At 44.0% G+C, this 18,293-nt stretch overlaps 1 protein-coding gene across 1 annotated transcript in view; it reads left to right on the forward strand.

The window, feature by feature from the left end:
* LOC138284852 (T-box transcription factor T-A-like) overlaps positions 1-18,293 on the forward strand; it is a 49,690-nt gene that overhangs the window by 11,610 nt on the left and 19,787 nt on the right. The window contains exons 2-5 of the mRNA XM_069224056.1: positions 9,405-9,669; positions 14,662-14,796; positions 14,955-15,016; positions 17,438-17,493. Of these exons, the coding sequence (XP_069080157.1) occupies positions 9,405-9,669; positions 14,662-14,796; positions 14,955-15,016; positions 17,438-17,493 (518 nt within the window). The remainder of the gene's footprint in view (positions 1-9,404; positions 9,670-14,661; positions 14,797-14,954; positions 15,017-17,437; positions 17,494-18,293) is intronic.

Raw genomic sequence — 18,293 nt, forward strand, 5'->3', positions numbered from 1 at the left:
AATCAGCTTCTGAACTGGAATAATAGATGTGCTGGTATTCATTGTTTTACAGAACACGCTTCTTTGCGTAAGTGCCAGTGCTCATCTACGAAATTGAACAGTTCTGGGTAGTGGTCCATTTGAAGCTTGATCTCATCACAGAATATATTTCTGTGGTGGGAAAATCCTCAGTGCTGAAATCTGTGACCTGTGCTCGAGTATGTATCTTTCCTCTTTGCACATTTGGTGCTAAACAAGACCTTTTTATTTTTACTATCTTTATATGAATAATATTCTTATAGTGTCTTTCAGCCAGAGCCAGCCCTCTTCATCCATTGGTCTGTTACTGTCATTCACACTTTCCACGTTTCTTGACTATAGCATAAAGCATGGGAAAATGAGTCAACCCATTTCCACAGTAATAACGTTTTGCAAAAGCCATGACACATCAAAAAGACACATTGACAAAGCCACAAGGCTGTCAGCCAAGGCCAGACCTATTGGCTTTGCCAATGCTTGTGAGCTTTGGAAGTGGATGTCCTCTGTATGAATGTACGTATGTACTAAAGCATTTTCCCATAGACACAGAATGGGTAAAACCCTTTCATACATCTGGCCCTAGGTGTCCACATTGCCCACATTTCCCATGTACATGCTAAAGGTGTTTAAGCGAGGTAAGTTGACATTCCATGTAAGCACAACTCAGTTGTGCTCTCCTCCCAACACATCCACAGTCTCTTGAGCTGCTTTATCTTCAACAAATTTAACATTATTAAATAAATAAGGACATTCATATAGTAGACCACCACAAACCAGCTGTTTCTGGGTGCTGGGAAGCCCGAATGGAGAGAAGGCTGGAAGGCTTTAGAAAATAAGCCTTGAAACGTTCTAAATGGCGAGGAAGGTGCCCAGCAGTCACACACCAAGGCTGCTAAGATGGCTGCCCCCACTGTAGCCATCTTGAAGAACCTCGCTGGAGTAAATGAAAGCTGTGGTCTTGGTGAACTTTATTTTAGAATCTTGTTCTGTAGCGGTGTTTGGGTTTTTCATATATGAATTCGTGTAAAATGCAAAGGCTTTGGAAGTGAATCTGGTAATTGACAGGTAATCAGTAAAGAGTTTGTCTAGCTGTAGTCACACGAGCATGGGCAGTCTTTGGTTATGCGGTTACTATTGGCTAACGCAGGGCCCTAGCCCCTGGGCACTGTTGCTCGAAAAAGTTAGAAAAGATTCAATTTCCTTGACTCTCTGGGGAGACAGGCTGTGGGCGAAGCATCGTAGCTTACTCCAAGATTCGTTGAATGAGATAAAATATAACACATACTTATAACAGTGATAACATTAGCACCTTTTAAGTAGTGCTAAGTATTCCACTTCTGCCCTTTCTATACGCTATAAAACATATGCTGTCGTTACCCGAATTAACAGTACTCAACCTACTGACTTGGGAAGGGCCAGGTGTGAGCTAGCGTCTTTCAGTTTATTGCAGATGTCAGCAGTAAGCACATAACTTGTGGTATGGCTAGCTATTACACAATAATAAATATTGTCTGGCTAAATGTATTGCTTTGAAAAAGGACAATTTATTGATACTCTTTCAGAAAAATAAAACAGATGTTAAGTTACATTAGGTTACGTTATGTTATAATTCTTGAATGAATCAGGCTGTCACCTGAAGGTCTCCTGACTCTAAAAGAAGTCAGGGGGCAGAGCTGCGGTAACAGCCAAATCATGCAAAGTATGAACTGGACGTTTAGGTGTTCAATTATTTCTCAAAATGAAATTAGACGTTTTAGATCTAATCCTAGTTCTATAAGTATTTTAATTATTGAAGACTCGATGCCAAGACAGGCAGCATCACAACAGTCAAGCCTAAAATCTTTTTGAGGCTCCAACTATGGCTTGGCGCCCATCTAAGGTGATGAAGAAGAATAGGCCAGATTTCTCTCAAATAAAGGTACAGGAACCTGACAATCCATTTGAAGGGCAAATATGCTTTAATGAAAAGACTTTTACATATTGAGAAGGCATTTGAGTAGGCACAAGATCTTGGCTAATGAGAGGTACTGCACAAGTCTACTCCGGCAATCAAAATTTTAGTTTTGTTGGTGTTAAGCGTTAACAGGTTCTTGCTCATCTGTTCTCTGACTTCAGAAAGACAAAGGGGCATATTTACAAAAGAGTGGCGCATCGGTCCTGATGCGCCACTTTTCTTGCGTTGCCGCTGCCCCACTTAACGACACCATGGTTGCGCCGTATTTACAATACGATGCACCATGGTCTTTAGGACAATAGCGTCAACATTTTTTATGCTATTGTAGCGCTTTGCTGCATTAGGGTCAAAACTTTTGACTCTAGAGCAGCAAAGCACAGGGAGACCCATTGATTAAAATGGGTGCGTCATTTCAACGTCTGCTCTGAGCAGGCATTAAAAATGCTGGAAAAAATGGTGCAGTGAAATGTTGTAAATTTCACTGCGCCATTTGTTTCGGGCCTCCCTGCATTTGAACGCCCCCCTTGCATACATTATGCGTGGCACAGGCACAATGTGGCGCAATGGGTTACAAAGTGGTGCAAGGCAAGCATTATGCCACTTTGTAAATATGGCATGGGAGAAAGGCCTCCCTAACGCCGCCTTAGCATTAAAAAAATGACACTAGGGCGGTGCAAGGTTGCGTTAGGGGCTTGTAAATATGACCCAAAGTTACATGGACTGGGCAGTCTTTATGCATGAGCAACAATTGGGTATCGTCAGCGCTGAGGTGTAATTGCAGCACGTGGGAGAGGATCAAAGAAGCGAGGGGCCTAACATACAGGTGAAACAAGTAATGGGAGAGGACAGAGCACAGAGGAACACCACAGGAGACTTTGTTAAGGGAAGAAAAGTAGGGACCTAGTACTAATTTTGAGATCTCTCGTAAAGAAAAGATGTAAACCAGTTCAGCACCCTTTTGATGTTATTAGTGTAGTACTGCTCATTTAGAAGCAATGTATGTTCGGCAGTGGCAATGTGGCTGACAGGTCCACTAAAAACAAGACAGTCACACTGTTGGCTTAGATAGAGTGCAACATTAAAAACCAAAAAGGCCTGGTAGTTGCTGTAATAGAATCCAGACACAACCTAATGTTTAACGGTGGACAGAGCGGCAAACAAATGTAAGTTTATAGGTCCAGCTCAAGAGCCCTTTGGAAGGATTTAGGCTCCAGGGTTACCACACAGTTGCTATCAGGGGATTACTTGATGGATGGATTTCAAGTCTCTTTGCTCCAGGTTAGCAGGATATCTCAGAAGAACCAGTTCTTCCTGTAGCTATCAGGTCAAAACGTTCAGTTAGGTCAAAAATACGGGAAAAGGAAAGTTAGTAAAAAAAAAACTGGGGCATTCTGGACAAGATTATACAGTTAGTGGTTCTGACGTGCTTGGTTAATGAGTGGTTCACGAAAGATCGAGGACATCTTTTGGCCATACTCAAGTACGCCCTTCATAAAATCTTTTTTTTTTTTAAAAGAGTTTTCAAAAAGAGCATAGAAGTCTCCAGTTCAGGGTCCATTGCTTTCACCAGTTGTGTACCTTGAATCCTTTGCAGGGTGCAGTTGAAGGGGAATCTCTCTCAGCTCAACATGGGAGGGTCTCAGCCAATGGATCAATGTTCCGATAGAAGTAGAAAGATGAGAGGGTTGTGACACGGAATTGGGTCTACCCTCGATGTGGATTACAGCTCCAAGCCGACAGCTGGAATTTTTTTTTTGCAAACAGGCTGTGGTGGAAAAAGACAAGAGTGCAAAGACAAAGAACCCTTTATTGGGTATATTAAAGAGGCGGTAACGAATACTGGGGACCCAGAAGCAGGAGTAATGGCAATCTAGCCATATACAGGAGGTACATCCTTAGGTGAGGTTCGGCTGTGCAGGGGGTACATAGTCTCAGGCATATTGCCCTGCTGGAAGACATCCCACCAAATACCTCACCCACAAAGGTAGAGAAAAGGGCTGTACCCAAACACAAAATCACCCTACCACTCAGCTACCTGTGGCCCATACTCTTTTCTTTGAGGCTACTCTGTGGGGCTGAAAGTGAGAGCTCTTTGGAGTCTCCTTCTACCAGGAAGTGCTAGCACCTATGTTGTCACTGGTTCAGAGCCTGCCAAACAAAAAGCACAACAAATCAGGCAACTTACTGCAGGATAAAGCAAAAGGTTAGAGGGTAGAGAGGTGGGGATGTTTTCCTTACGCCTATCTCTCTCCTTGCAACATTTACTTCCTAAACCTTCTCCCTTAAGTTCTTGCCTACCCAACCCAAGTCTTCTCCCCTCCAACACCCTCTCACTCTACCATGGGACTCTCCAACGTGTGTTTTCTCAACCCATGCCTCTGGCTTCATTCTGCACTCTCTTAACCATCAGCATCTCTCCACCCAAAACAGGCGACTCACTCAGCTTGAGCCATTCGCTCATTCCCAGAGCCTCTCTTCTTCAACATGTGACTATGCAACCTTAGGCCTTCCTTCCCAAATGCTCATTCTCTTGAACCTCAGGCATCACTCAGTCCAAGATAGGTCCACTCAATCCATCCCCGTCCAACTCGTCACACTCAACTCCAGAGCTTGCTCCATCCAATATGCGCTCATTAATGCGGACTCCTCTGTCCCTCTAACTCCACACCTCTCTCCCTCCAAGACGTGGACAATCAGCCACAAGCGTCTCTCACGCCAATCTGATCTACTTCAACCCTGGTTCAAACCAGAGTTAAAACTCTTTCTTTCCCCTCCTATAGCCGAGCCTAAGTATAAAAACATTCCTTACTGAACAAGGAGGGACAAAATATCAAGTGAAATAGCAGCACATTTTACTAGGCCAGTAGACACATTTGCTTAAAACAATGATCAGATTCTCTAATGAGCGGTCGCAGTGTGGGTTAATAGAGGCCTCTGTTGCCCGTATAAAGTATGGTGCCCCCACCCTGCCAAAGGCGCTGCTGGTATTTTGAGGAACTTTACTGCCTGTGGAGTGCTGCTAGTCTGGTTATACTGGACAAGTAGGACTCTTTTCAGGATACATTTTGGTGGTGGGATACGGGGTATCATTTTATGCTTTTTATCTGCTACATGTTTTATATAGAGAGCAAACTACATCCAAAGAATGACAGAGAACTTTCCACAGGACTAGGTTACAGGTGTTCACTGTAAGTAAAATATAAAGGTAAAAATAACCTAGACAGGATAACACCCAGTGTATGCATGTCCCAGACTACAAGACTGGCAGTTACCTGTAATACTGAAACACTTGACAAATATAGTGTGACGAAATGTCATGAGAAATATGTGTGGCAAACAGCAACTTAATACATATACAAGCAGGTGAAAATACAATGTACAGACAGAGAACTAAAACCATCGTATTTATAAAATTTAGAGATTCAGGCCCAGATTTATACTTGCTTTGCATTGAATTAGCATAATTTTTTAACGCTAATTCAGTGCAAGCTAAACTCCATATTTATATTTTGACGTTAGACCCATCTAATGTCAAAATATTGGAGTTTGCACCATTTTTAGGTGCGTGAACCTACCTTGCGTCAATGAGATGCAAGGTAGGCGTTCTCGTCTAAAAAATTGTGCTGACCCCATAGCCCCATATTTATCACCCCATGCTAAAATGACGCACGGGTAAGAGGAGGGGCTAAATAACAGTGCAAAGCTTGCTTTGCACCATTATTTAACGCCTGGGTCAGACCAGGCATTAGGGGACCTGTGGACCCATTTCCATGATTAACCACTATGGAATGGGTCCACAGATGCCCTCCTCAAGCCCCAGGAACACCCCCACCCACACCAGAGAGACACTGGAGGATGGGGGACCCCATCCCAGGTAAGTAGGGTAAGTATATTTTGTTTGTAATTAAAGTGCCATTAGGGTCCCAACTTGGGGCACCCTGCTCGGCCAGGGTGCAATGGCCATGCCCACGGGACCCTGGTCCCCTGTGCTGGCCATTGGAGTGGTGGGCATGACTCCTGTCTTTTCTAAGATAGGAGTCATGTGGTATGGATGGTTTTGTGTCAGAAAATTACGCTAGGCTGGCTAAAGGCATGTTTTTTTGCCTCTAACCAGCCTAACTTAATTTTCGGTTGCAAAACCCCCTTCTCCCATATTGCCACCCCCACCCGGCTAACTTCCTTGTATTTTACCCTAGCCCACCCTTTGCGCCGGATTGCGCCATTCCATAAATTTGGCGCTCGGCTGGCGTCCTGGAATGGTGCAAGCCAGCGCTATACTTTTTGATGCAAAACTGTGCAAACACAGTTTTGCGTCAAAAAGTATAAATTTGGGCCTCAGATTAGAAATGCTGGAATAGTTAGAAATTGCCACAGGTGTGATTCCTTTATAGTAAGCAGTAGCGTTGGAACAGCACACTTTTCACTTCTTTTCCAATGGTGTCATAAGAGAGAGTTGTCCTAATGTTTAAAAGGGCGGTGTTCCACACCGCAGGGGATTCCCATAGAAGGGTTGCTTAAGGATGATTTTTAAGGGGCAGGTTTTCAACGGTACAAGGATCATCAGTTTCTGGGTAAGACAATATGGGGTTCCACAGTGGAGTGTCTTGTGGATAATGCAGGCTAGTTTATAGATGCTCTGTGGATCAATGGGAAGCAATTTCAGCGTCATCAAAATCGGAATGGTTTGGTCAAACTTCCTTGAGCCAGTGTGCTTGTCGGCTCACTATGAGAAGTGCCACATTATAGGAGTTTCAGATGAGGGCTAGGCATTTCTTTGAGTAGGGAGTTTCAATAGTCCTTTCTTGATAGCATTCAGATAGGATTACTATTTAGAAATCAACTTCTGGGATGAAAGATTTAGGGCTAGATTTACAAGAAAGATGTGATGCAACACTTTTCTTGCGCCCCCCCCTTACCGGCACCTAGCAACATCATGGTAGCGCTGTATTTACAATACGGCACAGTATGGTGCACGTTAGGACAATAGCGCCAGAATATATGATGCTATTGTGGTACTTTGCAGGGTTGGTGCCATAAATAATGGTGCTAATCCTGCAAAGTAAATGGAGCCCATTGAAAGTAAGGTGTTAAAAATTATGCTAAAAATGGAGAGTGAAATGTTGTAAATTTCACTGTGCCATTTTTACGGGCCTCCCACTGCCGGAACGGCCCCCTTGCTTACATTATGCCTGACGCAAGCATTGCACCACATTTGCGTAATAAAATTGATGGTAGTGTGGGCTTGTAGTTTCAGATTCATGTCCAAAAAGAAGCCAATAGATTTCACCTAGCCACGAGCCCAGCTATTTAATACCACATGATTAAAAATGTGACAATAAAGGTAGATCCCTGCTATTTAAGATGGAGCTTTGGTTGATACTGTGGCATCTAAAATGGCGATATCCAGCAATGTTAGGCCCTGCCACACAAGATGATTCTGTGATTAGACCCTTAAATTAAATAAGGCCTTGTGATTAAACCCACTCTGTATGGTGGCACTATAATTAAACTCTGCGATTTAATGTGGCTGGATGAATAAACTCTGTCTGCTAAGATGACTCAGCGATTGAACCTTGCATTTAAAAGTTCTTCTGTGATTAAATCGTACAATTCAAGGTGGCATTGTGAGTATGGTGTCTGCATGAGTAAACTCTGTAATGTAAGGTAGCTCCCTGATTAAACCTTCCTGTTGAAGGTGACTCCATGGTTGAACCTTAAAGTTTAAAGTAGCTCTGTGATTAAATGCTGTACTCCAAGATGGCTCCCTGATTAAACTATGCAAATAATGGTATCCCTGTGGTTAAAGTCAACAATTTAAGGTGTCTTCTAGATTAAACCCTAGGTTTTAAGGTGGCAATGTCAGTATTCTTGTAATTCAAGATGGGTCTGAGATTAAACGCTGCAATTTATGGTAGCTCTGTAATAAAACCCTCAAATTTATGGTGGCACCATAATTAAATCTGCAGGTTATTGTGGCTTCTTGATGAAGCCCTTCCATTTAAGGTGGCTTTCTGATTCAACTAGGCAATTTGAGGTGGCACAATGATTAAAAACTATGGGGCATATTTATACTTTTTGATGCAAAACTGCACTAACAAAGTTTTGCATCAAAAAGTTTAGCACTGGCTTGTGCCATTCCTGAGCGCCAGCTGGGCGCTATATTTATGGAATGGTGCAAGCCGGCGCAAAGGGTGAGCTTGGGTAAAAAAAAAATGATGTTAGCTGGGTGGGGATGGCGGGATGGGAGAAGGGGGATTTGCACCAAAAAACGATGTTAGGCTGGTTAGAGGCAAAAAAAATGCTTCTAACCAGTCTAGCATCATTTTATGACGCAAAACCATCCATACCACATGACTCCTGTCTTAGAAAAGACAGAAGTTATGCCCACCACCTCAATGGCCAGCTCAGGGGACCAGTGTCGCCTGGGCATGTCCATTGCACCCTGTGCCAAGTTGGGCCCCTGATGGCACTTTAAGTTAAGATAAAAAATACTTACCTATACTTACCCTACTTACCTGGGATGGGGTCCTCCATTCTCCGGTGTCCCTCTGGTGTGGGTGTGAGTGTTCCTGGGGCCTGAGGAGGGTACCTGTCGACCCATTCCATGGTGTTTAACCATGGAAATGGGCCCACAGGTCCCCCAATGCCTGGTCTGACCCAGGTATTAAATAATGGTGCAAAGCAAGCTTTCCACCGTTATTTAGCCCCTCCTCCAACCCGTGCGTCATTTTAGAACAGGGTGATGAATATGGGCTAGCACCATTTTTTTAGATGGGAACACCTACCTTGCATCTCATTGACGCAAAGTAGGTTCACACATCTAAAAAATTGTGCAAACTCCAATATTTTGACATTAGATGGGTCTAACGTCAAAATATAAATATGGAAATAGTTTTACACTGAATTTGCGTGAAACAAATGACGCAAATTCGGCGCAAATTGAGTATAACTATGCCCCTATACTTTTAGCTGGCTCTGTCACTAAACGTCACCATTTAAGGTTGCTACAAGACTCAAGCCCTCCATTGACGGTTTACTAATCGACATTTAGAAGGGTGTGAATTCATTCAAAATATTTAGAGAATCCACGCATTTATGGTGATGCCATGATTAGAATTTTGCTACCTAAGGTGGCTTTGAACTGAGAGCCTTCCTCTGCTCTTTGACCATACTCTCAAGTAAAGCGTTCACCTTGGTGTGAGCTGCAAAATGAATCAGACTGTTCAGAAGCGAGAAGGCACCGCCAGAATTTCTAACATTCACTATAATTGTGTTAATCACTCAAACAATGATGCGTTGCTACCTTAAATAGAGAGCGGGGAGCTCTCATTACATTTATGTAAAAGGGAATTTCCCGATCAATGTTTAGTGAGTGTATAGAAAGAATTCTAGTGGTGATTCTAAACTAATATCCTATATCTCTCTGTTGAAGGAGGATGTTCCCGGTGCTGAAGGTGAGGATATCAGGCTTAGACCCCAGTGCCATGTATTCCGTCCTCCTCGACTTCGTGGCAGCAGATGGGAACCGCTGGAAGTATGTGAACGGCGAGTGGATTCCAGGTGGGAAGCCAGAGCCCCAGAGTCCAAGCTGTGTCTACATCCACCCTGATTCACCTAACTTTGGAGCCCACTGGATGAAAGCGGATATCACCTTCTGCAAAGTGAAGCTTTCTAACAAGATGAACGGTGGGGGCCAGGTAACTGCAAAACTCAAGATTAGGAATCTAATGTCCTGAGGGACTCTGGTGGGATTGCTCACCTTCTAATAATATTTTTTATATACAAATCCAAACTGACCCTTGTTCTGTATATAGTGCTATGTCACCTAATGCAAAGATAAGCCACAAAAAAATGGACAGTGAAACAAAATAGTTGTTTACAAAGTGAGATAGCTCAGATTGTAGATTGTGTGCTGCAGAGATCTCTATAAAACTTGACGGTCATAGGGGCAAGTCCCAGGAGAGATGATTTACCTGTTCACTGATCCCCGGTGATTAAAATAAGTAGCAGTGATTTGGGCAATAGTGACTTTTTTAAATAAAAATCTTTATTGATTTTATTGTTATAACAACTTAATAACAGGTCACGTCTACACCTTTGGCATGTAATCATTGTATTATACCAGACAGGGTTTTGATAAAACATTCTCTTAACACATTGTATCTCCCAAGGAATTTCACGTTGAGCAATCAGTACCATACTTGAAGGATTGTTCATTGTCATCAAATGTCACAGGACCTCTTTCCATTTACCCCACACTTTATTGTATTTGGCTGGACATCCTCTCATTTCATAGACTAGCTTTTCCTGGTGGGCACACCAGTCCACCCCTCGCCTCCACCGAGTAAGTGTGGGCACTGCCCCCAATCTCCAAATAGCAGCTACGTCCCGCTTGACCAACGTATGCTCTCCCCAAAAAGGCACGATCCGCCCTGCTGTTCCCCACTCCCTCCAGGACATCCTAAAGGATTGGTAGAGGGGCCATCTCCATCTCAACCCCCAACACTGCGGATATTTCGGTAGTCACTGCTCGCCGGTAGGCCTCTATACGTGGGCAGACCCACACCATGTGTGAAAAGTCTGCATTAGTCTGTAAACAACGATGGCAGGCAGATTGAGGCTGGAGACCTTCCTTCTGCATTTTATCGGGGTGAGGTATGCAGCATGTAGGTAGTATGTGTGTACTTAACGGAGGCAGAGGCAATGGCCAGGCTCCTCGGGGCCATCTAGGTGTCCTGCCAGTCCTCCTCCTCCATTGACCCCAAACAGCCCTCCCATTTCTCTCTTGAGACTCGTGAGTGGCTTCATCATGTTCGTGACCAAAGTTTGATATATTTGGGAGACCCCGCCCTTGCGAAAAAACCACTCATTACAACCTTTGCCTCTGCTGGGCTAAACTCAAGGAGGACAGTGCCAGCCGTGATATGGGCGCTCAGTGCATGTCGAAGCTCTAGGTATTTGTGAAACTAGGTCTTAGAGAGTGAGTAACGTTGTTGCATTTCCTGAAAGGAGAGCATATTAGTAGCCACCCACACATCTCCCAGGAGCGAAATATCTATTGGATCCCAGTTGTGGAACCCCTCCAGAGCGAATACTTCATGAGGCCACATCCCACGCCACAGTGGAGTCTGCCAGGTGAGACGCGCCCACCACCCTGTTTCTCGCTGTGCCGCCCTCCACCCCATATGTGCCATCCTTGCCACTTCGGGAATTTCTCTAGGTAGGGGGGCACCATACAGCAGTCCAATGAGCTTCAGGAAGCCCATTGCCAGGATTTCAAGCTGGTATGCTGGGTCTGACCACCCACCCCCAACCAGTCATTAAGTACCAGCAGTTGTAAATAGTAAAGGTATAGGTGAAACATTCTGAGCCCCCTTCATGAGCTCCATGTTGTTTTTTTTGTAGTGCAAGTCGTGGGCGGGAGTTATACCACATAAATCACCACGCCACAGAGTCCACTTCCTTAAACCACCGCTTGGATAGCTGGTAGGGAAAGTTCTGAAGAAGGTAAAGGAAGGGGGGCAGTATCATCATCTTGTATAGAGCAGTTCTCCCCTGGACATTAAGGGGTACAGTTTGCCACCTCCTAAGGTCTTCCTTTACCCTCTGGGTAAGTGGCAGGATGTTAAGACACCATGCCAGCTCAGGCAATAGCGCAACAGTGAAACCCAGATACCGGAAGCTATTACGTCAGATTGGTATATTATCTTGCCAGTCATAGCAATCCCTTGCGGGGTGCAACGGGACCAGTACAGACTTATCGGGGTTAAGCGCTAGGCCCGAGGCCTCAGAGAATAATGTCAGTAGTTGTAGACACCGGAGGCTGCTTCTGGCTGGGTTTGTCAGGTAAACAAGTATGTTGTCAGTGTACAGGGCAGTGCGGTCCTCTCGTCCGGTGGGCCAAACCTATCCGCTGAGTAATGGGTCTTCCCTTATGATTTTCACCAGTGGTTCAATCGCGAGGGGAAAAGGAGTGGTAATAGAGGGCATCTTTGGTGGGTCCCTCGGCGGATGGGGAAGGGTCCATTCACTTGCAATCGGGCAGTCGGGTTGGAATAGAGGAGTTGTACCATCCTTTGGTATCTAGGGCCAACCCTGCTTTTTGAAACACTTGAAAGTGACTTTTAATATATAGCGCCAAGAGACAATTCTGTTTTTGATGTGTGCTGTATAAATTATTGTTTTAATTACATACAAATAAAGTAAGAATAAACACACAAAAAGGTCAAATTATTTTGAATGTAGGGTAAGTTGAAATTTACAGAATATCTGTCAGTAAATATCAAAGTGAAATGTCTGTGCATCCTTCCTATCACAGATGTGTATAATTAACGTATATTATAAATTATTGCAGACACTAGCCATTAGAATGTTTTAATAACTTTTGAAACAATAATATTTTAGTGCATAATTACTTCCCCTTTTCTCTTGATTTAAATCATTATCGAAGACACTATTGAGTCAATCACGAAGAACACAGTAAAACACACTATTATACAACTGTAAAAACTTTTGCCCAGATTAATGGGCTGTTGACAAAGGGCAGCACAGGAAGTCTCCTTACTGGGCTGCCATGCGTCAAAGGGAAAGGGCAGTAATGCACTGTACCTATGCCATACAGCATATTCCTGTCCTTTCCCAATGCATTAGCACTGGTTTAGAAGCCTAGCGCCAATGCAGGCACCCTTGCAACATGGTGCAAGGGTGTCTGCATTGAAGGCAGGATTTTTTTGTGCGAGGAGGGGCACCTTCCTGCACAACAACAAACCTGGAAGGCTTTTGTCTCTTTCTATGTGTGCTTCAGAATGCAACACACATAGGAAGTGGAAAAAATGAGGAGACATAAAGATAGTTCTCCTATTTGCGCCTCCACTGGGGAGGCATAAGGCTTTGGTGTATCCCCAGGTTTACAGGTTGCACCATGGTGCAAGGGTGTCTTGCGTTGTAGGCAGGCAGGATTGCTTTTGTGCAGGAAGGGGCACCTTCCTGCACAGAAACAATCCTTGAAGGCTTTTTCCTCTTTCTATGTGTGCTGCAGAAAGAGGAAAGAAACAAGGAGAAATAAACATAATTCTCCTTGTTGTGCCTCTGCTGGGGAAGGGGAAGGTTTTGGCACATCCCCAGATTTACATGCTCTTGTTAAACTGGCGATGTGTCAAAAGCCATGGTATTCCATGGGAACACCCACCGCAACACCCATGGAACACCTCCCTTGCACAGAGTAAGGCAGCACAGCTATTTGTGCTGCCTTGCCTTACTCCATATCTGTGAGGCCATTCAAAGTCACGCAAAGTGGCTTTGCGTGGCCTCATAGATATGGTTGAAAGGTTTGCGCCACCGTTGCATCACTAAAAATGACCAACAACAGCACAAGCTTCTCATGAATATACCATTTGTCCTTTTGATAAACCAAACCAAAATATTGTGAACTTCCATATTTCAGAAACAGTCCCATCATCAACCAGCATTTGCAATGGAATAGGTCTCGCATTTGCTTGAGTTAGAACTATTGGCGTTGTAAATGCATAACTGGACTTTTCTTGCCACATAATTTGGTGCCCTCTGCCACATAATTCCAGTGGTCCTGCATATAACTAAAAGGCTAGCAGACCTACTAGAATATTATTTCAAACAAGGCCCTTAAAACTCAAACTACTCTCAGCTATTAAACAAAATTTCAAGCCATAAGAGAGCTTAAAAAGACACTGAATAGTGGGAGGGGTTATTATTCTGGGGTCCCCACTAACCTGGTCTGACAGAAAGAGCAGGTTGTGATGAACGTTTTGAAGGTGGTCACATTGTCCTAGGACCACCACAGGCTGAGTTAAGAGCACAAATGTTTTGTAAAAGAAATGCCCTGCAAAGCATTATGCGAGTTTCCAAGTGCCGCTAATATTGAAGTATGTTGACTATAATGCTTAGAGCAGCCCCTAGAGAACACCACAATAATAATAGCATTTGTAAGAAATATTGACATGCAACCATATAGTTAGTCCTGAGAGAGCATAACCACATGAAAACAGAATGGTACAAAGTAATGCAGTGTAACCGTATATTCAGCCCTTAGAGACAATAGTGCATTATACAATTTCAGGGCTAGCAGGCCTATTGGAATATTATTTCAAACAAGGCCCTTAAAAAGACAAACTACTTCCAGCTGTAAAACAAAAGTTCCAGCCATAAGAGAGCTTAAAAAGACACTGAATGGTGTGAGTGGTTATTATTTTGGGGTCTGCAGCCAATCCTGACGCTGCTCAAAGCAGCGTCAGGATTGGTTGGGAGCTCCCAGGCAGACTGGGAGCCTGTGCATGCTCTCCCCAGCCTATCAACTGTGTTGCTGCCTTTCCTTGCTCCATATCTATGAGGCCTTTCAAAGCCACACAAAGTGGCCTTGCGTGGCCTCATGGATATGAGTTCAAGGTTTGCGCTGCCGTTGCATCACAAAATGTGATGCAACTGTGATGCAAGGGGCTTGTAAATATGACTGATGGCTTTTATTGTGTCTTCCAAAAAATGCACCATCAGTTCGTAAGAGTACCTGTTACATGTCAGAAGCAGTCAGGCACCACAGAAGAAACCCATGTTTTAGTGATAAGTGTTTGGATTAAGGGATGTCTTCGGAGGGGCTTCATACTGCAGTTGCTGTATTTAATGTGTAATTAATGTGTGCCTCTTCTTCTATTGCACAGATCATGCTGAACTCCCTTCACAAGTACGAACCACGCATTCATGTAATGAAGGTTGGGGGGACTCAGAAAATGATCAACAGCTTTGCCTTTCCTGAGACTCAGTTCATTGCAGTCACAGCATATCAGAATGAAGAGGTGAGTAAAGATAACCAGCTTCCAGTGCTGTTATCCCTGAAGTAGAGTTCATCATGGCCTTGTTGGTGCTCAGCCAACAACTTCCCTCCCTTCGCACTCTGTCCCTAGTCCAGCGATGTTCAGTCTCCACTCTGAATGACTGTCTACTCTCCTTGCAGATCACAGCCCTGAAGATTAAGCACAACCCATTTGCTAAGGCTTTCCTGGATGCCAAAGAGAGGTTAGTGATGTTGTGAAACTGAGAAAAGATTCCTGGGCATGTAGGAGTCGCTTAAAGAAAATGAAAATAACCTTCTACCTGCAGGCCGTGCTTATGGTGTCAGAATAGGACTTGGAAGGCGGTGGTGTTGTTGGGAGAAGAAAAAGGGGCGATTAATGTAAGGTTATGGGTTATGTCAGTGTGTAAGTGGCCTGTTTAGAACCAGAAGGAGGTGCTTACCTAATATCTTTACCAAAATGTACATATAAGTATATGATACATGGTACAGAAGTAAAAGGACTGGAGTATATTTTGTGCAGGTGGTTACAGTTGGTGGGTACTGGCACTCTTTTTGGGGACCAAAACTAATTTTTCATTATCAGATTTAGATCCCATGCAAGAAAGACAAAGGCAGGCAAGGAGAGGCCAGGGATCATACTCAGGTCAGAGTTCCCAGCAGCTATGGCAGAATGTACTACATTCAATCTTCTCTTGACAGTGCTTTCTTCCCGGCACCTCCTGTTCACCTCTATGCAACTGGGGATGCCTTTGGACTCGCAGCAGGCAAAGAACCGCTGTGAGATTGCCCTGGGCAAAACTATCTCTTATAGGGAGTGGGCCACCGTGTGTGGGTTGATGCAGTCTCTGTCCCCCAGTGGTAGGCTGCATCTTATACACTCTAGTTTCTTCACCATTACAAATTGCAAGCCAATGATGAATGTGATAGATGTCATGGGAGTGGAGTTGACTTCATACATCTGGCCTAGACCTGCCCACCAATATTTGCAACCTGGACTGCAGTTTTCACTACCCTCTCTGACATTTTGCACTTCGCACTCCATCCTTCGCCAGGACTGGCGCTGCTATGTCTCCCAGCAGAAATTCCAGATGATCATAAGAAACTCCTTGCCTTGACCTTGTTGCTTGCCAAGTGTAGGGTGGCTTGGACGTGGAGCTGCAGGAGGATCCCCACCAGCCAAGAGTTGTTGTTAGATATGGCTTATTGTTGAGAGCAATTAGCGTTGAATTATTCTATTCTTCTTTCTGCTAGTATCCCTAAAGACATCTAGGAGCCATTTCTGCTATATTTGTTGACTCAGCCACAGCTCTCTTCTCCTGCTCCTGCAGCTGCCCCTGTAACTCATGAATCTGCTTATGAACTTGATCCTGGTGTGGACTGTTTTGACTGATAACTGCACTTCTGATACAACTTCATTGTTAGGGGCAAATTTATTGAAAAGTGGGGCAACGCGTATTTAACTGAATACGGCGCACCCCTGCTTTTCCCCCTGTGCTGCCGCTAAATTTAGCTGCCAGCGCCAACGCAGGCATCCTTGCACCATTGTGCAAGAATGTCTGTGTTGAGGAGTGTGACTGTTTATGTCCGGGAAGGTGTCCCTTTCCGCACATAAACATTCACTAATGGCGCTTTGGCACTTCTGTATGTGCTGCACAATGCAGCACACACAGAAGTGCTAAAGCGTCATTTTCAAATGATTGTTTATGTGCAGGAAGGGACACCTTCCCACACATAAACAATAATTTCTGGCATTTTGCTTTTTGTATGTGTGCGGCAGAATTCAGCACGCATAGAAAAACCAAAAAACGAGGAGGAATAAAAGTATACCTCCTTGTTGCGCCCTGCTAACGCCACCGCTTGGGGTGGCGTTAGATTTTGGCGCTGCCTCAGGTTTACACGATTTCATAAATCTGAGGCAGCGTCAAAATGCAATGGGTGTTGCTGTGGCACACCCACAGCAAAACTCATTGCACGCCCCTTCCACGCACAGTGCTGCGTGGGAAGGGGCTGTATTTACAGGGTGGCGTTAAGCCACAAAAAGTGCCTTAACGCCACCTTGTGAATACGGCGCGGCGCTCAGCGCCACAGGAGCGTCACAAAAGGTGACGCTTCTGTGGTGCTAGGGCCGTATAACTACGGCCCTTAATGTGCTATACTGCTTATTTTGCAATGTATGAATTCCACCATATGTGCCTTCTATCTGTCCTGATACAGCTTCTGATGAATTTCCATTTATTGATTGTATTACACACAGTTCTTTATTCTTGTTTTAGTGGTAGTATGTTTTTATATTATAAATAAAGTTTTTAAAAAAGGAACAAAGGAGAAGAAAGAGAAAGATTGGTATACAGGGAAATAAATAAATCGGGGACAAAAAAGAACCTTGGAAGTACCAGATAAAGAGAAAAGAAGTGTTGGATGGAAAAAGAAAACGCATGAGGTAGAATCAAAACTAGGAAGCACCGGTATTCAGCAAACCCAGCACTCGGCAACCCTGAGATTTGGCAGCAATGGTAGAGGGCTCCTAGGAGAAACATTGAGCTGATGTGCTTATTCTTTTTTTTTACAAATCCATTACTGCACAGAAGTGTCAAACAGGGTGTATATGCTGGTAAATGACAACTCTCCATGTTGTTTTACAGAAGTGACTCACGCGATGCCTTGGACAATGGTGACCCACAGTCAGGGTATTCACAAAGTAAGAGATTCCTTTTTTTCATATTGTGCACATTTTTTTTTTTAGATATGGGACAATATTGTTCTTTAGCTAATCTGGTGGGTACAGCAGGTTTAAAATATCCCCACTCAGCTCCTGTTTACTCTCAGTTTCACAGCAGTAACACCAACTAGACGCATGTGAGCTGTCCACCCAAATGAAGTGAAGCTACCAAGGACTAGAATCAGAATTCCTCTGCCACATTAATAAACACCTCCCTGTCCAATCCTAGATCAGCTAGCTAGCAGAAGAGGCCAGCTACAGAGTTCAGATCTGTGCCCAATCAAATAGCAACAATCAGCAAGGATTATTCAGTTATATAATATCATTGATGGAAAATGCAAAGACGTATTCTATGAAACTACAGAATGAAATAGAGTTATTGAAAAAAGGGTTAGGTAAGCTAAAATTAGAAACAACAAACGAAGCCTGTACATTTTTTTAAAGTGCCATATTTTCGATAACAAAAATAAAGAGATGCTTAAATTAAATTTTGATGAGAGATTGTAAATCCATCAAAGCATTTGTAAAGCGCACTACTCACCCGTGAGGGTCTCAAGGCACTGATCGAACAGCCGGATCTAGGTCCTATGTCTGTCGTAGGTGGGTGGAAAGAGTGTTCCATGTCTTGTCGGTGAGGTGGGAGAAAGATCTGCTGTTGGCAGTCGTTCTGTGGATGCATAGGATGGTGCCGAGGGCAAGGTCAGCAGAGTGAAGCTGTCGGGTCGGCTGTAGAAGGAGAGCCGCGAGTTGAGGTATTCTGGTCCGGTGTTGTGTAATGC

The sequence above is a fragment of the Pleurodeles waltl genome, chromosome 3_1, assembly GCF_031143425.1.
Source record: "Pleurodeles waltl isolate 20211129_DDA chromosome 3_1, aPleWal1.hap1.20221129, whole genome shotgun sequence".
Classification (NCBI taxonomy): domain Eukaryota; kingdom Metazoa; phylum Chordata; class Amphibia; order Caudata; family Salamandridae; genus Pleurodeles; species Pleurodeles waltl.